This window comes from Carassius carassius, chromosome 22 (genome assembly GCF_963082965.1).
Source record: "Carassius carassius chromosome 22, fCarCar2.1, whole genome shotgun sequence".
Classification (NCBI taxonomy): Eukaryota; Metazoa; Chordata; class Actinopteri; order Cypriniformes; family Cyprinidae; genus Carassius; species Carassius carassius.
This window is the reverse complement of record NC_081776.1, coordinates 6,510,314-6,533,728: the sequence shown is the minus strand read 5'-3', so window position 1 is coordinate 6,533,728 and position 23,415 is coordinate 6,510,314. Positions and strand designations below refer to the sequence as shown.

Here is a 23,415-nt window from a genome sequence, read left to right as displayed (position 1 = left end):
ATGATCCCCCCTGTACCCCATATTGAATCAAAGGGACTAGTGGAACGGACTGACTTCGCCCACGTGCACCACCCGGCATCCCCTCCCGCTCCCATCTTATTGCTTCTCTACGAACCTCCAGCAAACTAGAAGTAGGTTGGCGGCGTACTAGCTGTTTAAGTTCACGACGCAGAGAACTATCCACTACATGTTCCACAAATTGGTCGCGTAACAGATTCTCAGAATTTGACATTACGTATGGGGACTGTTGCTTAACGCCCTCAAGGAGGCTCATTAGAGCGAGGGAAAACTCCAACAAAGTCTCCCCTTCCCGCTGCTTTCGTGAGAAAAAGGCCTCCTGTAATGCCACATATGATTGAGAGCAACCAAATACCTCTCGCAATGCGGAGAGAATTTTGTCTGGGTCCCCTTTTTCAACCGCGGAACGGTGCCGGATCTCCTCCCGTGCCTCCCCCTCCAAATGGTCAAACAAAAAAAATGCCCTATCAGTCACAGAGAGGTGACGCAACTGCATGCACGCTTGTACTTCCTCAATCCACTCCTCAATGCTGATGCCCGTATGGCCATTAAACTTTGGGCACCTTCGATCTCGAGGCACAAAAACAAATCTTTCCGGCTGGGTGGCACCCGTACCCAAGGGTACGGGTGCCCCCACAGGCATTACTGGAGCACTAAATGCTGCACTGGGACCCGGAAATTCAACAGTACGTTCTTGATGGAGCTTTTCATTATCAGTTTTTAGCTGCGCCACCAACTCTCTTAACTGTTGCAACTCTTCCTCCATAATAATGCACTCACCAATCGTAGAGGGAAGCCAACTGACAGGGGAGGTCCAGTTCACACCAACTACGCCGCTGTTTTGCCTCAAAAACAAACAAACAAAAAAAACACAAGATACAAACACACAAGTATGCAAAAGTATATATATTTCTTTTTTTTTTTTTTTTTTAAATATACATAGTCACGTCCTCACCCAACACACCCAAAAAAAAAAAAAAAGTAATCCTGCCGACTACGCCAATTTGTAACGTGGCGGTACAAAAGCAAAGGAGGACGTAAGGGTGTTTTCCCACACTCTTAACACAAAATATGCATATGTATGACAATGTATGGTCGACTACGCCACCCCAGACCACTGGGGAAATAACAGCCCTAAGGGCACACAGGTTCGTCTTGAATGAGTGGGTGAGGAGACATGAATAATATAGAAAAGTTTATTATGTTTGTCAATATTGACCAATAAATAGCTAAAAACTTCCAAGTGAAAACTCTACATTGGCCATATAATAAACAGGAAGGCACACCATCAATCTGCATCTACACACACACACTAAATCAATTCCCATTAAAGAAAACCAAATGGCCAACAGGAGCGGTAGCTGGGGGTCCGGGTCGGCTGCCAAATTGTAGAACGAACCCCCCCCCACAATAGTCCACTACAAATACCCAAATGCACACGTGAAAGTTAGATGGCAGCAGGCACACAGCACTATAACGTGAACACACCACACAAATGGCAGCCTCGCCTTCACCCCCCAGAGACCCAGCTCCTATAACAGAAAAAAAAAAGAAAAACACAAACTGATAACTACAATCTGACAGAAACTCAAAGAAATAAATAAAACAAAAACAACAAACGTTTATAAAGTACAATACCCCCAAATAAGTAAAACAAAAAAACAAATGTCACAAAATAAATCAAATAATTCAAGAAATTAAACCACTTAGCACAAACAAAATAGCACAAATGTAACAAAAACAGGTTAACAGTTTGAAATAAACCAAGTTCACTCCGGTTTACAGTGCTCAGAGATGAGGCACGGACTGAACGTAAACCAAGGAAAACCAAATAATCAAACAACCACACGGTAGACACGAGATGCTGATTCCAAGTTAGACCAAGGGAATTCCATATGCGGCGGCCCGGGGAGACGTTCAGCCTGCCCTCGAAACCATGCACTACACCCCGATAGCAACGTGAATCAACCGCTGGGTTGCTATCGTGATAAAGGTCGAGGCAAAACAGCGACGCAGTCGCGATCACGGTTCAGTGTTGATGCTCACTTCCCACTAATTAGCCCAAAAAGACTCAGTTATGCAGGAGAGCCCTGCAGAGCATAAGGAAACTATATTAAAACAGGAAAAGAAAACATTACAAATACGCAAACTATAATCCTACATACCACGGGATGATCCTGCACGCAAACCGCTTCGTAGTTGCACACCATATTCAATATAGCGGCTCAGTCAGACCATATGAGTGACGTGCTATCAATGCCACTGAGGACAAAACCAATCATAAATAGCCGAGTCGCAGTCAATTACTTGTTATAAACAAAACTATACATACCGGTGAAGAGTGGGCAGCCAGCACAAAGCAGCGGGAAGGAAAAAAAAGAGCAGCTTACAATCCAAGCCTGACAACAAGAAAAATTCTCATCAACCACCTGCACAGAACGAGACGCACGAGTTCACCCCAAACAACTCACATACCTGTGGCGACCACGGATGACGTCACGAGGGAAATACAAGGACGCATGCCAAGTGGCCATAACATGTCCTTTATATATCTCAAACCAAATAAGGAGGAGGGGTTACTAAACTAAGCACAGGTGGATGACATTCCCTACAGTGGATTCAACCACCCTGCTACAACTGCAATGCACCTTATATGGGTCTCAAGCATTCATCGCTAAATCGCTTGCAGTTGGTCCAGAATACAGCAGCAAGGTTGCTGACTGGTACTAACAGGAGAGAAAGCATTTGTCCTGTCCTAGCATCTCTTCATTGGTTACCAGTGCAGCATAGGATACATTTTAAGATTTTATTATTTGTGTATAAAGCATTAAATGATCTAGCCCCATTATACTTTTCCCAACTTCTCAGCTATCAGCAATTATCTTGCTCCCTCAGATCCTCTGATAAACTTCTTGCATTTACCTCGCTCTCACTTGAAATTTAAGGGGGATCTGGCTTTTTCTATAGCCAGTCCTAGACTTTGGAACAGCATACCTCTAGACATTATATCTGCGCCATCCCTTCCTGTTTTAAAATCTCGTCTGATGACTTATTTGTATTCCTTGGCATTTGGATGAAATGTATGTTTGTGTTTGTTAATTAATGTGTTTTTGTATTGATTGTGTTTTGAGTCATTTCTTTTTATTCTCTTAATCTCTATATTTACTTAATTTGTATATGTACAGCACTTTGGCATACACTAGCTGTTTTTAAATGTGCTATATAAATAAACTGACCTTGACCTTACTGACTTTTTGAGGGGTCTAATAAGGGAATAATCCATTCAGAATTGTATAAAACTTTTTCATGCTGCTAAAATCATCGGCCATATACACGCTGCAAAGTTTCAGGAATTACATCAGCATATAAATTCAGGATTCACTCTTGAAATAGCAATGATAGATATATTGATAGCCATAGCTAGTTCCTGAATAAAGATGTTTGGACTGAAATGGTTGAATAGTCTGCTGACTGACAGACTCACTCATTACAGTCCCTTGCCGCCACCTACTGGACGTAACAATGTAAACTGCACTGAAATCCCCACGACACTAACACACAGACTGACAGCCAGTCTTGTCACAATTTAAACATGACTGTTTGATTGGCGCCGCTCCGGTGGAGCTAACTTCAGCTAAAAAGAAAATTAAGAAAAATAAACCTTCACTCTCAGTCAGGAAGAGGAAGCTTCTTACTGACTCTTTTGACTGGTAATTTTTGCTCTATATATCTTTCCACTATATTTATCAACTCCATGTTGGGGCTTTTGTATTCCTTGCGTAAATTATTATTAGGATTCATCATCCAAAGGTTGAGTTTGAGTCCTGGGCTGGCAGTAATTGTAGGTGGGGGGAGTGAATGTACAGCGCTCTCTCCACCCTCAATACCACGACTGAGGTGCCCTTGAGCAAGGCACCAAACCCCCAACTGCTCCCTGGGCGCCGCAGCAAAAATATATTAAAATTGCTGCCTACTGCTCCGGGTGTGTGTTCATGGTGTATGTGTGTTCCCTGCTGTGTGTGTGCACTTTGGATTGATTAAATGCAGAGCACAGATTCCAAATATGGGTCACCATTCGTTATGTCACGTCACTTTCACCTTTTTTTTTTTTTTAAATATTACAAAAGATTCTATTAAATTAAATGCTTTTTTTTTATTTATTTTTTATTTTTACTCATCAAAGAATCCTGAAAACTATTTGTACACAGCTGTTTTCAACAATGGTTCATGTCTTTACCCACTGGTTCCTAAAATTACATTGAGAGCTGCTATGGATAAATAAGTTGACTTTTGAGAATCTCCTTGACATGCCTATATGTTAAACTTATGAACTATTATAAAGACTATATCCTGTTTGTCCAGTTTTCTTGCATTCTTTTAATAATACCTAATCTCATCTCTATAGTATCATTACAGCCTGATAGCATTTTTCCATCCTTTTACTACTGTTTAGGTAATAAAAAGGTCCATTTGAAGTTACCGACTGCTTCTTTATCACTGCTTTCTGAGACATTATGAAATAATTATTCCTGTGCCACTGCTGAATCTAAATACCTCTCAATGAGTCTGAAAGCCATCTGTATATTTTCTACTGTTTTTGAGAAATTTCGATGTATTTTGATGTCACAGGCTTTTACGGATCTGCAAGTGCCTTATATGTAGTGCCCTGGTTTATTTGACATGGTTGCCTTTTTGGGTCTGCTGCTTTGTCACCCTCTAAATCCAGTATTACATGGAGTAAGTAATTTAAAAGAATTACTTATTTTTTATGCAACATTGTACTGAATATTCTTTATCAATACAGAAGCCTGTTCTTTTATACATTATAAGCCTGTTTTTATTAAATAATATAAATAAAAAAATAGTTATGCATATTATGATCAAATATATTGTGTATTTAAATTGTATATTGCAAGACTAACCCCCTTCCCCACATAAGACGATTCAATTCGAGCACTGGGTGAGATTTCGGGTCCATTAGCCGTAATAGGTAAATAACGAGGAGAATAGGAGAATAACAACGTACAGTCAATGGTAAAACTGTTGCACTACAAACCAGTTTGTTTAAAATTAAGATGCTAAATTAAAATAATATGATAAGACACAAATTTTTACTACAAGAAAAAGGTGGATATTAACCTCAAAATAACTCATGAATAACTCTGAAATTTGGAGTATGAATTTTGGATGCCTATACACAGCGTTACTTAGCCTACTTACTGACACTTTTGCATCTTTTTTAAAAGCTTGTTATTGATTGGCATATACTGTCATTATAAGGAAAATTAGGTCCAAAAAAAAAAAAAAAAAAAGACATACAGCACAGACACAATCACTTCACTCAGAGGGGTGAGACATGAGCCATCAATCTCATTTAATACCATTAATAAGAGTCTGTCAGACAGTAGATGTTCATCTATTATTAGTCCTGTTAAACCTCCTGCTTCAAACCACATAATTCCTGACAGAAAACCACAGAGCTGCAGGTGCATGTTTATGTGTGTGTCAGACTGCATCTCTTCCTGAGTGTATTACTGGAAGGCAGTGAGGAATGGGTTCATGTGAGGATACGTGTGTGTGTGTGTGTGTGTGTGTGTTTGCTAATTGGCCCCAAAAACATTCTGTCTCTATTTTTTTTTAAATGCATGTAATCGACATTTTTGTTGTGTCATTAACACAATGCTTTGATGATCCAGAGAAAATTAGGATTCAGTTTTTTTGAAATGATGAACATGTTTCTGACTGTTCTGCTCTCCTTTAAAAGGGATTCTCATTTCTGAAGAACTGCATTCTGGGTTTGAAAATGCTGATGAGCTTCTCTCAGGTTAGAGAGCTGTAATATATTCAAATAATTACCTAAAAATGAAGCATTTGATGTTCAAACTCAATGAAAAATATATTAAATGTAATTCACACTCAAAATCATACAAATATAATTATTCCAGTGAATGAAATGTCACCATGACTCAGCTGTCCATAATACTAAAACATTTATCTTATTAAAAATAGCAGACCTGCAAGAGAATATATTACATTTTGTTTCCAAAAAATATTCCAGTATGCCCAAATATACCACACGTTTAGACGCAGAAGAGATGAAGCAAATCACACCGGGATACTATGATGATGTCATCTCTGAAGGACTGAAACCAGATCGTGAGACAGGTGTCACTCTGTTATTCTGTAATTAGATTAAATATTTAAATACATAAAGCAGGGGTGTCCAGTCCTGCTCCTGGAGGGCCAAGGGTTTAGCTTCATCCATCTCTAACACACTTGGTCTGGATGTTTCTAGCAAGTGCTTCTCAGGTGTGTCCTTTGTGTCTTTCAGTTACCTACAATCCTTTGCAAAATTCCAATTCACAAAAAAATTTATTATCTGAAAATGAAAACGACACTGAGCTTGTTCAATTTCCTTATGTTATGCAATATATATATATATATATATATATATATATATATATATATATATATATAGGTGAAAGCATTGTTTTTATTTGTTTAGTTGTAGAAGAAACACATAATGCAAAACCGTGAAATGTAAACCAGTGAGAGACCACAGACATTCATTACCTGCACTGCATTAAAAGAAAGTTAATAAAAAAAATTGTTCAGTATAAAGTATTATTTCAATTATAATTCTAGTAGTATTTTTTCTCTGTGACAGAAACATTTATGACGTAGCCATGTGCACTTAGACTTAGGAAGGATGTGTCCTCACTAGGATGTGTGTTTTATTTGAGAAGCACTTAGTGAGTCTGAAGACCTTGATTACTTTGGTTCAGGACAGGTGTGTTTAATTAGGGTTGGAGCTAAACTCTGCAGGACAGTGTCCCTACAGGAATAGGTTTGGACATCTCTGATATAAAATATGTTTCTCTCTCTTAGTGCCAGTATGATGATGTGACATTTGTTCTGTTTATATCTTCATGTATGTGTAGTGGACACACTAGATCATTATGATGGTGTCATCGTTATTGGACAGAACGTGTTTCTACAATTAATTAACCAACATGGCTTTATCAGGTTAAATCTAATAGTCTCAGTCTCATGAGGAGAATGAGATGCATGACACAAGCTGTGTTACAAGGTTTTATTTCACATGTGTATCAGAGGGAGATCAGGAGGAGTATGATGATGTGAAGAACAGCAATGAAGATGTTGTCATCTTTTTACATAATCTACTTTTAATCATTATGTTGTTAATTGAAACCCTATTTAAACTAAATCGTGATTATAAAAAGGAACGTGAATTTGCTTGTTTTTTTTTTTAAAACAGACTATGATGATATTGGGGAGGTGTCACACAAAAAAGGAGGGCTATATGACTCAATGGCCACACCCTCTGCCTACGTTCATGAAATCATATTGCAGTTACTGGAAATGCTGGGAGCTTCTCATATTGCTACTAATGCATCAGTGCCTTATGTTGTTGTTATTTTAAATATTTTTTGTATCAAAAATAAGATGCTTTGCAAAATTCAGCATTTGGTCTTTTATTATTATTTTGATGTCAATGTTTTTTACCTAATAAACAAAATATATCATTCCAACATCATGTCACAAAAATACTTTTTAAAGAGTGGTTAGAGAAAAGAAGAAAGTTATGCTATAAATGTTTAAGAAAGTATTTTTAGGCACTACTGTACTTTTAGGATACTGACAACATTACCTAAATTTAATGATAAAAATAGATTTACAACATAATAGATATTATAAAGCTTCATGTTTTTCCATAAGCTTACTGTCCTGGCATTAGTCCTGTACTGTCATCTTGAATTTACTTAAGACGAGTGTAATTTACTTTATTTACAAGAAATATTACTGGGCAAGAAAAAAAATAATATGCAAATGTATGCACATCCTTGAGGTAAAAAAAAAATCTCACCCCCAAACTGCACAGTTTATTGAGTAATGGTCCATTTTAACTTTACAGTGTGATTTGTGCATGATATTGAATTATTTGCGCTGCTGAGCTTGAATCTTTTGCAGCAACAGCTCCATATGCAGGTTAAGGTTGGGCTGACCCTTTTTGGTTTTTCGTTTCAACAACTGATATGTTGCCGTTTTCTTCTCCTTGTATTTCTTCAGAGCCTCTTCTCGCTGAGCTTTGTCTTTCAAGAATTCCTACACAGACACGCATAATAAAACATCCATCAATCATTTACTAAAGAATGTACAGGATGATTAAACTATATGTTTACATGACATAATGGGTCCTTAATGACAGGAGATTCATTAGGGAATATAAATCTGTACAACAATTCCATCATATTGATAAATTTGCTAGGTTTGATTTCCTCACCTCTCTTTTTCGTGCACGTTCCTCCTTTATCCTTTCATATTCTTGCTTTGTCTTCTGATACGATGACATTTTCTGCTTCTGCTTTCCTTGGATGAATCTTGTGGGAATCTTGTGGGAGCTGATGACACAAATCATAAACCAGTAATGTGGCTTTGTATATTTGTGTGTGTGTGTGTGTGTATATATATATATATATATTTTTAAGCCTTATTTAACCAGGGAAATCCTTTGAGAACAAGTCTCTTTTATGAAGGAGCCCTGGCCAAGAAAGCTGCCATAAAAAGTTACACATGAAATACAAAAAAATAATAAATACAATGAACATACAAGACATAGTACATCAGCAATACATGTATCAACCAACGAGGAAATCATGACATCCCCCATTTTCACCATAGACTTATCCTAATGTGGGAGGCAGGGACAGGTGCCCATTGTGCCTGCTTCCCAATGCTTTAATAGCCTCTTAAATTGACCAAAAGATAACAAATTATCAAGTTTTAAATAATTCTGTAACAGGTTCCATGCTGATGTATATGGATGATATATATATAGAGAGAGAGAGCTGTTACTGTACCTGTCAGACTCTGCTGGTTCATTAGCTGAATCAGAGGCAGTAGTTTTGTCAGTCGTTGTGTTTGAGATGTGTTTCTCAGTGAAAGGAGAATCCAGCACTGATTTTATTTCATTGTCTGCCACTGTCTCTTCATCTACTGCTCTCCCTTTACATCTTTTCTTCTTTTTTTCTTGTTCTTCTTCATCTAGTCGTTCTCGTTCCGCCAGGTATAGATGTCTCAGATGCTCGGGATATTCCTCCTCTATCTGGATTTTTGATGGTTGCATTTTCTTCCTCTCTTTTCGAAGAAGTTTGTTGTATTCATGTTTTATTTTCTCCTTCCTTTTGAAAGCAAACCCCTGACCTGAGAAAGAATGAGAGAGGTGAGATTCAAAGAGAATACATTTCAAGTTTAGTCGTTTGTATGCACACTATGAACTATTTATTGTATATACTGGTTCATAGTGTTAAAAAAAACCTTAGTATATATATATATACAGTACATGGTATAAACAGTTTGAAAAATGTATGTAACCAACATGAATACAAATAAAGCATATCTAAGAACTAGGCATATGCGTTTTACACTAGTTTTTTGTCCCCTCATTTCAGACGTCTATTATTTGCCCCTTATGTAAAATTAGTTTATTCAATGTGAATTTTCTACATCGAAAACACATTTACTCACCCTCTTTTAAACCACCATCAAAAACTTTGTTGTCCGCAACCCATTTTCTTTTCTTTTGGGCGTTGTGTGATAAACCGCCATGGGCAAATTTGTTAAAACATTTTCCTCTATTTGGACCTTTACTTTTATCATTTTGTTTTAAAGGTGCCATGTCACACGTTAACTTAGCATCTGCTCGCACTGGATTGTGGACAAAACCGATGTTTCTCGTGTAAAGACGCACAATTATGACGTGGGAAAGGTCGAAAGGCATTACTTATCAAAAAACGGCATTAACTTTGGATGTATTGTTGATACATTTGATGTAATTTTTGCTAAAGAAGAAATAATTAAACAAATGTGATGTAAAAAATAAATAAATAAATAAATAATAAAAAACTGCATTTTTGTAAGGGCAACATATTCAAATCCCCAATTCAAAAAAAACGCAGACTGGTACACCCAACATGGCCGAACATTCGGTCGCTCACTGATCCTGATTTGACTACTTATGTCTTAAATACTGAGTCAACAGCTGCTGCTAACGCTAAATATTCTCACTGTTCTGTGTCCGTGAACAATAGGTGATGTTAAGCGCTTCCTCTCCATACTCTTAAGTATCTCATATGCATACACTGTGGACTTTTAAACGCGTGATGTTTGGAGCACGTTCGCGTGTTTGAGTCCAGAGGAAGTGTTGTGTGCTATCAGTTCCTCACAATACCGCATGGGGGCGATAGAAGGTAAGAGAACATTAGTCTGATTCATAGCGCATCCTTTTATTTTATTATATATATATTATTAGGGCCCGAGCACCGATGGTGTGAGGACCCTCTTGGAATTGCTCCGTTTATTATTATTATTATTATTATTATTATTATTATTATTATTATTATTATTATTATTATTATTATTCTCTAAGATGAATCGCATTTTTGAGAGCCTAAATATGCTCGAAAAGTCATGAAACTTTGCACAAACCTCAGAACTGGCGAAAATTTACGTCTGATATGGGTTTCAGAAGTGGGTGTGGCAAAATGGCTCGACAGCGCCACCTATACACGTTCAACGGTGTGCGCCTCGAGCTACGTTTCACGTACATGTATGAAAATTGGTACACACATGTATCTCTCTAATACCTACAAAAAAGTCTCTTGGAGCAAAATCCTAAACCCAACAGGAAGTCGGTTATTTTTATTTTTATGAGCAAATTTTGTGTCATTTTTGTCATTTCCATGCGTTGTATTTTAACGAACTCCTCCTAGAGATTAATTCAGATCAACACCAAAGTTGGTATGCCTAATCTAAAGGCCTTTGCGATGTTAAATTGCGAAGATTTTGAGTTTTCGTTGAAGGGCGTGTCCGTGGCGGCCTGGCGAATTTCGATGATTCGCCATGAAAAATGAAGTTGCTATAACTCAGACATACAATGTCCAATCTGCCCCAAACTTCACATGTTTGATGAGACTCCAAACCTGAACAGATTGACATGCCCATATTCAGTTATAGTCATAGCGCCACCTATTGGCAACAGGAAGTGACATATTTTACACTGCGACTAACTACTCCTAGAAATTTTATGACATCAATGTCTTTTTTGTGGTCAGTCTAATCTAAAGGCCTGTGCGATGTTAAGTTGTGAAGATCTTGAGTTTTCGTTAAGGGGCGTGTCCATGGCGCCGTGCCAAAATTCAAAGTCTCGCCATGGGAATAAAAGATGTTATAACTCAGGCATAAAATGTCCGATCTTCCCCAAACTTCACATGTTTGATAAAAGTCCTGGCCTGAACAGATCTGAAGGCCAATATTCCATCAGGTGTGGCAAAATGGCTCGATAGCGCCACCTATACACTTTCAACGGAGTGCGCCTCGATCTATGTTTCACGTACATGTACAAAAATTGGTACACACATGTAACACACCAATACCTACAAAAAAGTCTCTTGGTACGAAATCCTAATCCCAACAGGAAGTCGATTATTTTGAATTTTCCCTGCAAAATTGGTGTTGTTTTTGCCATTTTCAGGGGTTGTACTTTAACGAACTCCTCCTAGAGATTTATTCAGATGAACACCAAACTTGGTCAGTGTAATCTAAAGCCCTTTGCAATGTTAAATTGCGAAGGACTTGAGGTTTCGTTAAAGGGTGTGTCCATGGCGGCCTGACAAATTTCGATGTTTCGCCATGAAAAAGGAAGTTGCTGTAACTCAGACATACAATGTCCAATCTGCCCCAAACTTCACATGTTGGATAAGACTCTTGACCTGAACAGATCTACATGCCAATATTCAGTTATAGTCATAGCGCCACCTATTGGCAACAGGAAGTGAAATATTTTACACTGCGACAAACTACTCCTAGAAATTTTATGACATCAATGTTATTTTTGTGGTCAGTCTAATCTAAAGACCTGTGTGATGTTTAGTTGTGAAGATCTTGAGTTTTCGTTAAAAGGCGTGTCCATGGCGCCGTGACGAAGTTCGATGTGTCGCCATGGGAATAAAAGATGTTATAACTCAGGCATAAAATGTCCGATCTTGCCCAAACTTCACATGTGTGATAAGGGTCCTGGCCTGAACAGATCTGAAGACCAATATTCCATTGGGTGTGGCAAAATGGCTCGATAGCGCCACCTATACACTTTCAACTGAGTGCATATAGACTTTCAACGGAGTGCGCCTCAAGCTATGTTTCACGTACATGTACAAAAATCGGTACACACATGTAACACACCAATATCTACGAAAAAGTCTGTTGGTACGAAATCCGAATCCAAACAGGAAGTCAGTTATTTAGAATGTTCTCTGCAAAATTGGTGTTGTTTTTGGCATTTTCAGGGGTTGTACTTTAACGAACTCCTCCTAGAGATTTATTCAGATCAACATCAAACTTGGTCAGTTAAATCTAAAGGCCTTTGCGAAGTTAAATTGGGAAGATCTTGAGATTTCGTTAAAGGGAGTGTCCATGGCGGCCTGACAAAATTTTGATGTTTCGCCATGAAAAAGGAAGTTGCTGTAACTCAGACATACAATGTCCAATCTGCCCCAAACTTCGCATGTTAGATAAGACTTCTGCCCTTAACAGATCTACATGCCCATATTCAATTATAGTCATAGTGCCACCTGCTGGCAACAGGAAGTGACATATTTTACGCTGAGACAAACTACTCCTAGAGATTTTTTGACATTAATGTATTTTTGTGGTCAGTCTAATCTAAAGGCCTGTGTAATGTTAAATTGTGGCAACCTTGAGTTTTTGTTAAAGAGCGTGTCCATGGCAAAAATGACCAAATTTGATGTCTCGCCACAGCAAGAGAAGTTGTTGTAACTCAGGCATAAAATGTTTGATCTTCCCCAAACTTCACATGTTCGATAAGAGTGCAGCCCTGAACACATCCGAAGGCCAATATTCCATTATAATGATAGCGCCACCTGCTGGCAACAGAAAGATTGGCACATATATGGAATAAACTTTGATATATCCCACTTATATTTATGAGTTTAAATGCATATTTCTCACCGTTCACCTATTTACTAAAGCCACTCGCTGCCGGTGAGCCCGGGTGCGAGGGCCCGTTCATCGCTGCTTGCAGCTTTAATATATATATATAATTATATAAACATATTTCCTTTTAAAGAAGGAAAACACTAACTTTAGTTTCTGCAATGCCTCAAAGAAGTTGGTGGACAGATCAGCCCTGCTGAGGGCAATGAAAGCCCACTGTTTACCAGGTCTGGGGGTCTGTATGCAGCTTGGAAGATCTGATGCAGAATCTGAGACTGATGACTGGAGACATTATAGAAGGTAACTGCAGTCAGATCAGAAGCACTGAAAAACATATTTACATTCCACTGGATCTTTATTGGGATTATTATGCATGTCACATTCAAGGTTATCAGAAGGTCATATTTCATGCACTGTCTGTCTGTAGAAGTGTCATCAGACGAACTTCTGACCAGATGAATTTATGCAGGCAATGTCTGAGGTTGAGGCTTGTTTGACCAAATGCTGTCCAGGCAAACAGGTAAAATGTTTCAAATGTGATTTAGTTAAAAACAAACTGAATTTACACACACACACACACATAGACACACACACACACACATAGACACACACACACACACACACACACACACACACACACACACACACACACACATTTGTTTGTTTATTAAATAATGTATAAAATAATAATCATCATCATCATCAAAATTATTATTATTATTATTATTATTATTATTATTATTTTGCTGTTAATATTATACAATAATTGTAACACTCTAATAACATCCTAATCATTTTTAAAATTATTACACTGTCCTAATAATTAACATCTATAATGATTATCATTTACAAATATATACCATTCTTACAATTATGATATTAATTTTTATACAATAATTAATTAAATAAAACATGTACACATATACACATATATAAATAAACATATATATAAAATACCCTGGTAAGTGTACTAACCGAGACTTGTCATATTGTTGCTCTTTTGTCAGTTTGATTGCTTCTGTTGTCCTCATTTGTCCTTATTTGTCGCTTTGGATAAAAGTCTCTGCTAAATGACAAAATGTAAATGTAAAGTAATTTATTAAATATAATAATAATAATAATTATTATTATTATTTTATAATGAATAATATAGTATTTTATGATAAATAATAAATTGTTTATTAAATATAATTACTTAATTCATTATTTAATAATATTTTTATTATTATAAAACATTTACGTATTTAGAATTATACATGTAAATTTAATGTAATTGTAAAAAAATATTATTATTATTATTTAAAATTTACTAGGCTCCAAAACAACTCCATTAGTCTCCACTGACTTTCATTGTATGGACAAAAAGCACTCTTGTTTTTCAAAATATCTTTGTTTTCTGCAGAGAAATGAAGTCATATAGCTTTGTAACAACATGAGAATAATTAAATGATGGCAGAATTTTTATTTATAGGTGGACTTTTCCTTTAAGACTTGGTGTTAATTTTAAGAGAGCATGTGATTTCTAATCTCTCTCTCTCTCTCTCTCTCTCTCTCTCTCTCTATTTCTCCTAGACACTTTGTCATAAAGCAGACAGCACAGAAATGATTGGAGTGCCTTCAAAATGTGATATTTTGATCACATAATTACTGTGCTATGAAGCACAGCAGGGCTACAATAACATCTCATTGTCTTTTAAAGCCTGGTGATAACATCACAGGCTCTCGATTGCTGCAGGGAAAGAAATAAAACACCTGACATGTTTGCAGAATTTGGACTGACATCACAAACACTCTCCCCTTCACCAGACTGTCTGTTTGATCACTAACTCAAGAAGAGGCAGTACAACATGTGGTGTTTCAGCTTGATGATGTCAGAGCGGCTCGCTTTACAAGCACGTTTGTTCTGCAGTTACTGCTGTTCCAGTGGAAATGAACAATGTGTCTTTTAGTCTCAAAACCCTGTAAGATTACATCATGCTTACATTTAAAGGTGAAGTGTGTAATTTTTGTGTCACTCGCATTATCCCACAGATTTATGAAGATTTTGTATAGAATTTTACTTGCCTGAGCAGAATTGACTGCTATGATCTTTTCATTTTGACAGCGTAATACTTTTTTATATAATATCTCCTCTCAGGCCTTGCATTTGCTGACTCAGTTCAGAGGAGCCCACGCAATGTCTCCTACTTCAACAGAAAACAGGAAGTCCCACCCACAAGCATCATTTGGTTAAGCAGTCACTTATAGTGCATTAAATATATATTTTAATTGAAAAACAGCAACTGATCTCCTAAAGACAGTGTTGAAGTTCACTCGCAGTCAAACGTTTCATAATCAAATTGCTGATATTGTTTTGCACACAGTCCCTCTCTCAGGCATTTTTTTTAGCACAGCTTATTCTGTATCTCAGGTTTAGATTAGCATGATAGTGGAGTAAACCGTGTTTATGTGCATCACCAATAGTCCTCAAACTGCAGCGTGGGTCTTGTTTGAGTGGCATGTGTTCAACAGGTTTTCATCCACATAATGTTTAGCTTTCACTTTTAAAATGCAATAAAAAGTTTGGGGTTGTTAAAATTTATCTTTTTGACAGAAGTCTCTTATGTTCACAGAGGCTTTTATTTGTTCAAATATAAAATAAATACAGTATTATTGTGAAACATTTTAATAATTTAAATAACAGTTTTCTATTTTTATATAATTTAAAATATAATTTAGTCCTTTGATACAAAACTTAATTTTCTAAATGCTTTAGTCTTCAGGTTCACATGATCCTTCAGAAATCATTTTAATATGCTGATTTGCTGCTCTAGAAACATTTTGTATTATAATCAAGGTTAAAAAAGGGTGAACAGAATGTTTTTTTTTTTGTGTGTGTTGTTTTGTGTCTGTTTCTCAGGGTGTGTTGATGGTGTGTGTGGTTTCTCTGTGAGTCAGTATCTGAAGGCTCAAGAGTGTTTCTGTGGTAGAAATGCCAGGATGTCATCTAGTTTCAGAATTCTAGTTCACCCATCACAAACAGCATCACATTGCCTGCACATCTTCAACCACATCCTTTGCTTATTAGCTGATGAATCTTGCATAAATTTTAACTCTAAAAATATAATCTTTTAGGTGTTTTTTATTTATTTTTTGATGAGCACATAATGCTTTTTTCACAGTTCGAAATAGACCCAAAAGTGAAAGTTAATGATTTATTGAAATTAAAGAGAATAAATGCAACACAGGCTCGCTGCCGATCACAGGTCGCCTAGGTGAACACAGGGTCACCGTCATTTTGCCAAGTAAGACATGTTCCTGGATCAACATTATTGTCCAAAAATATAAGCTTAACCAAATCCCTACCCCTAAACCTAATCACACCCATAATTTATTCCTTAAATCAGTTGGAAATGATTAACAAGAGCATTTTAAGAATTTTTTTTATTTTTTATTTTTTTTAGATTTTTACCACAGCTCACAGGTAGATGCAAGCACAGGCTCCATCAGGCAGTAAGTGCAGCACAGAGAATCAGACTTGACTTAGGAAAGCCAGAGCAGTAACTCATCTGACATACGCACCTACAGGACAAGAATCAGTAGCAATAATACTGATGCATCAATAATATACATGAAAGAGCAAACAATAAACCGACAAGAGGGGAAAAGAACATGAGGTCTAAATAGTCAGAAAATCAGGGCAAGAGGGAAACAGATTTGAGAAGAGCAGGAGAGTGAACGCTGATTGAGAATGAGTTCAGCTATGCGAGAGCGCACGTGAAAGACAGAGAGAGAAGAGAAACAAGCAGAGGAATAAAACTAGACTCCTGACATCTATTTAACTGAAAACAACTATCAAGCTAACTGAGTCCATGTTGTGATTTCCATTACAGTAGCATTCCTGTATGTGATGCTGTGCCGTCTAAGGGCCTGAAGATCACAGGCATCCAGTATGGTTTTCCGGCCTTGACCCTTGATGATATTATGAACTGTAGATGATGATAACTTCAAACACTGCAGTTCCCAATTGACCTAATAAGTTGCAAATTGATCCTCCAGCTGTTCCTTATGTACATTTAACTTTTCCGGCCTCTTATTGCTACCTGTCCCAACTTTTTTGGAATGTGTAGCTCTCATGAAATCCAAAATGAGCCAATATTTGGCATTTCAACATTTGATATGTTATCTATATTCTATTGTGAATAAAATATAAGTTTATGAGATTTGTAAAGTATTCCATTCCTTTTTTACTCACAATTTGTACAGTGTCCCAACTTTTTTTGGAATCGGGTTTGTAATTGTTGGTACAGCAAATCTTTATGGCCTAAAGAAAAATATAGCCTCATATATATCAATCATGAAACAATCATGGACTGCCGTTCTCCTGTTTTTGAGTTTTCTCCTTATTTGGTCATTTTCCTTTTCTTGTTAGGTTAATCTCAGTCAGAAACATGCACGATGACAAATATTGAGCTCCTACACAGACACCGTTTTCCTCCAAAAGACCAGGATCAGATATCTCTCACCACATCATCAGCTGATTATAGACAGAAAACAGCCGCCTGTCTTTGTTTTAGTCGCCGGAGAGCTTTAGTAAACTAGAGGAGAGAATAAGGAGGCTCCAGATTCCCTCTGGTCCTTCCTTCTGTTTTGCGGAGGATGAGAAATGTTTATTGAGACACTTGATCGTGGCTGTAGAGAGCAGATCTGACTCAGTGCTGACTGAAACTTGTGACTCAAACCCTAAAGCCCTGTTTTCAGGTTTAATAAGCTTCTGTGAGTCAAAGCCAAACCATCAGGTTACAGTAATGTGCAAGTCAACAAGGAGTGCAAAGTTCACCCTCTACATGTGACTTACTGTCTGTACATTTAGTTTTAAAACTACATTTAAAAAAAAAATCTCTTTAAAATTTTTTTTTTTGAATAATCTGAAGGGTATGTAATTTTCTATTGGCAGTGAGAAACGTGTTGGGAACGTGTTCTCCAAAGCCTCGTCGTTTGTGGACTATGTCAGAAGAGCACTTTGGAAGCTGGATCAGGATGACACCACAGTAATAACCAATGTTCTCACGTTACATTTAATACTGTCTCAGTTTGCCCACATATATGTGAATTACACAATAAAACTAATGAGATGAACAGACTAAAATATGTTGGACACGTAGAGAAGTATAGCAAGAGAAAAGGCTATGTATAAAATAAATGTATACTGTATTATATTTTATATAAATATATTATTGATGGTAAAAACGTATGAGTCACATAATATGCTGATTGGGTAAAAATTTAGCAATAATGTACATAACGTAAAAATTTTCACTAGTTTAGAGGAGAGATTATATAAATAGATTTATATAAATATATATTATTTTCATATACATGTAATTTATATAATAATATGTATTTGTTTTACTTTGCAATATAATACAACATATTATGTTAATTAAACTGTAGATATAACAATATATAATATTACATTTATAAAATATATTCATTTTGCAATATATGCGTATGTGAGTTTAAACTACATTTTTATTAAAGTACGTATTTTATAGTTATGTATTTTTATATATTCTTGCAATATAATTTCATTTAATATAAAATATTTTTTAAATCTAAAACTATTAAAAAAAGTACAAATGTTTTATGCACACACACACACACACACACACATATTTAGGGCATCGTCTTATTCCTTTATTTCTTTAAAATTGCTATTCATTTTTCTTCTTCTCTTGTTGTCTTCAGCTATCTGACAGTGATATTCAGAGCTATCATGAACACTACAGTCCCAGAATAAATGAAAATGCTTTTAACATGCTGAGTATGACAGAGAAACTTATATGTCCTTTATTTTCATTATTAACATATATATATATATATATATATATATATATATATATATATATATATATATATATATATATATATATATATATATATATATATATTTTTTTTTTTTTTTTTTTTTTTTTTTTGGTTGAGATAGGAAGTGTACCTTTAAGGCCTGCTCATTGGCACTGATCATTTGGATCAGGTGGCGTAAGTGATGCGTCCCTGTAAATGTGTCGTGAGACATAAACAGAAAAACAATGCGGCGTGAGTTAAAGAGTGAGCCTCTTGGTGTATCGCCGTTTGTTTTGAATTCTAGAGTTATGTTTGTGAAGAGACTTCCAGAGGATGTTGCTTGCTGATTAGCTCAGGTTCAACCATGTCCATATTCAATGCAGAGGATATGTTTCCCTCAATATTCAAGTTATTTTGATTAATTCAGTGCTTTGATTAATACAGTGGTTGCAGTTTGGTACTGTATGACATTACAGCTTTTATCAATGGAGAGACTTGTGATTGATAGATGGTGTCAAAGAGATCTTACACTCGAAGCTTTATAACCGTCTGTGTGGTTTTGTATGGAATTATATTCCGGACTTTATTCAAAAGGAATAAAAGACTGTGAGTGACGTCACTTGATTGACAGGTTTCCGTGTAGACGTTGGAAATTCAAATGCAAAAGGAATTGCGATTCCATTTGTGTTTTGGCAGTTTACAGGCACAGTGCAGATAGAGTGAAAAGGCAAATGTGGTAATTAATTGTGACGAGTGGGGCGGGGCCGAGAGACGTGGGAACAGGAGCGAGACAGGTGGGTCGAGCAGGTGTCGCTCATTTCCAATCACTCCACCGGCCTCGCTCCTGTTCCCACGTTCCCAGTAAAGTACACACTGAAGAAATGGTGTCTGTAACATGCTGAATTGTATTTTTCTGAAAGTGCTGATTGTGTTGTATTTAGGTGATATTTTTTTCCCCCAACTGAAGTGTCTTTTTTATATATAACTTTTAATGAGTTGAGATTGTCATTATTTAATATGCCTCCTCTTAATTTAATAATTTATAATAATTTATTGTTGATAAATGAACAGCTTGTCACCTGCAGTGGTTGTTAATAAAACTTCAATTCTCGGTAGCTCTCATCTCTCAGACCTCAATATATTACGAAGCAGTATTATGTTGCATTGTCTCATTTCAGGCTTTTTATAAACCAAAATAATTTACTAAAATAAAAATGTCTGTTTGACCAGAAATAAAGTCATTAAAAATTTTATTATAAATAAAACGGATATATTTCGTTTATCAGCTTGTTTCTGGAATTAGTGTTTGGCTGCCATCTATTGGAAGACTAACTCATTGTAGGATGAAATGCACCTTGCAGCCTGTCATTAGAATACTTAGTTTTTGCTGCCATCATGTGGTTGAGTAACACATTGCTACATTCAATGCACAAGCCCATGTAGTTTAAGGAATGAATGAATGCTGTAATGAATGAAAGCGGTTTATTTACAGTAAAACATTTTTTGTTTCTGTCACCACCCCCCGTTTTTCTAACAATGAATATTAACATTTATTTGAAAATTATAAAATATAATAAGAATAATAAGAATGCCAGAATAGGTGACAGGGTTGCACATTTCTTTGGGAGTTTGGGAATTATGTGTTATGAAGATATATATTCCACAATTTGTAAGGAATTATTTATTTATTGTAAAAGTGAAATATGTTTAAAGTGATCAGTTATCAGTTTCTGTGTCCCAGCAGGTGATGCTGTAAATATCCCGGTGTGCTTCCTCTCTCTGAAATAATTAATGTCTCCTGTATGATGTGTGTCTATTTTTGCCTCTGGCAGGTGTGTGTGCGCATCCTCACTGAGGAGTCTCTGTATGGAGGAGGAGGAGTCCTTTTCAGCGCTGACATTAATTTGATATATATGGTGAAAATCAGAAATACCTCTTCTGATTTGTCACTGATTGTGTTTGATGATTTCCTCTGTTGTGTCTAATAAGGTAACAGTGAGTGTCATTGGCAGCAGTGAGTCTCTCTCTCTCTTTAGGGGGCTGACAGAAGCCAGTTTCTTCAGTGTGTTTGAAGGAGCAGATGAGAAACTTGTGCTGCATTTTCAGATGATGAAAATAGTTTGTTGAGCAGGAGATGATGGAGAACTGTCAGATGCTCATATTTCTGTGCTATATTTTAAAACTCATCGCTTCTGGTAGGTTTATGCTTCAAGGAGATTAGGACGAAAATAATCTCAAATCAAACATTTATATGTAATTGTATTATGCTGCGGTTATGCTATAATGTATTGATTAAAGTGGTTATTTTCTACCTGTTCTTTTTTTCCAATCTTATTCCCCTTTTCTTTCTTTTGATATCTTATTTATCTGTTTCACTAACAGATAGTGTGAATGTGAGGTTGGTTGGTGGTAAAAGTCCCTGCAGCGGGACAGTGGAGGTTCTTCATAGAGGTCAGTGGGGAACAGTGTGTGGTGTTGGTTGGGATATGGCTGATGCTGCAGTGGTGTGTAGAGAGCTGGACTGTGGAGAACCTATAGATGCTCTGAGGAATGCTCATTTTGGTCAGGGATCAGGGCCAGTCTGGTTGGGTGTTGTCTTATGTTTTGGATCAGAGTCAACACTGGTCAACTGTAGATCAAAAGGATGGGGTAAACATAACTGTGATCATAGTAAAGATGCTGGAGTCATTTGTTCAGGTGAGCTGTTCCACATCATTACATCACTGAAAATTGTTCACATAACTAACATGAGCTAAACATGCACACACCCACACACACACGTACAAATCTATACCTTCTAGAAACATGAAACATCTAATAGCACATCTCTTCCATGAGTACTCTCAGCCATTCTCAGCACTCCTGCTACAGTGAATGAATAAATGTATTAATGTAAAAAATTACATATTTATTATAATTATATTACAACTGTTTAAAATCTTTTATTTTTTTTATAGAAGTCCAGCTGGTTGGAGGATCTCGCTGCTCTGGGAGGTTAGAGATCCTTCATAATCAGACGTGGATGTCAGTGTGTGACGCTGTCTTTGACCAGCAGGATGCAGAGGTTGTGTGTAGAGAGCTGGACTGTGGGGCTCCTGTACAGGTGCTGGGAGCAGCTGCTTTTGACAAAGTAGACGCTCAGATGTGGACACAAGAGATTCAGTGCAGAGGAGATGAATCTCAGATTCACCTCTGTTCTACATCACTGCCAAACAAATACAACTGTTCTGATTACAATGATGCTGGACTGGTGTGTGCTGGTAGGAACTAATTTATTTTGAGTAAAATCTTTCTTTTTTTTTTAAGATTATTATGCTGTTTTCTTGTTTATTGTCTCTTCATCTCCCATTCTCTTTCTCTCTATTTAATATACAGACCATTTGAATGTGAGGTTGGTTGGTGGTCACAGTCGCTGTGCTGATCGAGTGGAGGTTCTTCATAGTGGTCAGTGGGGAACAGTGTGTGATGAAAGGTGGGATATGGCTGATGCTGCAGTGGTGTGTAGAGAGCTGGACTGTGGAGAACCTGTAGATGCTCTGGGTGCTGCTCATTTTGGATCAGGATCAGGACCGATCTGGATGGGTATTGTCTTTTGTATTGGATCAGAATCTACACTGAAGAATTGTGGATCAGCAGGATGGGGTTCACATAACTGTAATCATAGTAGAGATGCCGGAGTCAATTTTTCAGGTGACTGAGGTTGATCTTCAAAACATTTTGGAGCAAATTCACTAAACAGCTGTGCCACTCTTGTGCATGCTATCAGCATAATAAGCTGCTTCTTATTTACTAACCATCCATAAACTAATTTAAACAGAAGCATTCAAAGCTGAAATAACACTTTTGAATAATTAAAATAGATCAATTCTGTTCTTTCCTGTGCATACACACCTCCTTTATTTTAATATTATTATAATTTTTTTGCTAAACATGGCTTATTACCTAAATGAAGACTGTAAATTCACATTTATATAAAAGGGATATTTTGGTGACTGGATATGTTTTGATATCACTCTTGACCTGTCAGCCCAACACAGCTCTAGTGTGTCGTGGCTCATGGGGAAACTGCAGTACCAACTTGCTGTGCCATTTGTCTTCAGGAAAAGTTGTGTGTGTGTGTGTGTGTGTGTTTGTTTGTTTGTTTGTTTTGAGAAGGCACTACTGATTAGTGAATTTTGAATTTTTTATATCTAACCTCAATGTGTTTTAAATTTTTTTTTTTTTTTTTAACAAACTGGAATAATTTCATTAAAATCTACAAATGTTTATTTAAATTTTGTGCCTATTAAATGTACACTTAAAATTGACAATCTAAATAAACCTGATTTGTATGCTTTATTTTGTATGAAAATATTATAATCATTCCAGACTTATTATTGGACCTCACCTCTGCTCTGGGAGATTGGAGATACTTCATGATCGGATGTGGATGTCAGTGTGCGACACTGTCTTTGACCAGCAGGATGCAGAGGTTGTGTGTAGAGAGCTGGACTGTGGGGCTCCTGTACAGGTGCTGGGAGCAGCTGCTTTTGACAAAGG

At 36.7% G+C, this 23,415-nt stretch overlaps 1 protein-coding gene across 1 annotated transcript; it reads right to left on the bottom strand.

The window, feature by feature from the left end:
- Positions 1-7,902: 7,902 nt before the first annotated feature.
- LOC132098822 (thyroid transcription factor 1-associated protein 26 homolog) lies at positions 7,903-9,835 on the bottom strand. Its single transcript, XM_059505044.1, has 4 exons — positions 9,568-9,835; positions 8,901-9,243; positions 8,324-8,441; positions 7,903-8,145 (listed from the first exon to the last, which is right to left on the bottom strand). The coding sequence occupies exons 1-4, from the start codon at positions 9,818-9,820 to the stop codon at positions 7,978-7,980; spliced, it is 882 nt and encodes a 293-aa protein (XP_059361027.1). The 5' UTR covers positions 9,821-9,835; the 3' UTR covers positions 7,903-7,977.
- Positions 9,836-23,415: the final 13,580 nt, after the last annotated feature.

Coding starts and splice junctions, on each gene's coding strand:
- LOC132098822 (XM_059505044.1), bottom strand. CDS start 9,820: ATGCCTTTCGACCTTTCCCACGTCATAATTGTGCGTCTTTACACGAGA. Junction 9,244..9,567: donor TGATGGTGGTTTAAAAGAGG/GTGAGTAAATGT, acceptor ATTCTTTCTCAG/GTCAGGGGTTTGCTTTCAAA. Junction 8,146..8,323: donor AACGTGCACGAAAAAGAGAG/GTGAGGAAATCA, acceptor GTGTCTGTGTAG/GAATTCTTGAAAGACAAAGC.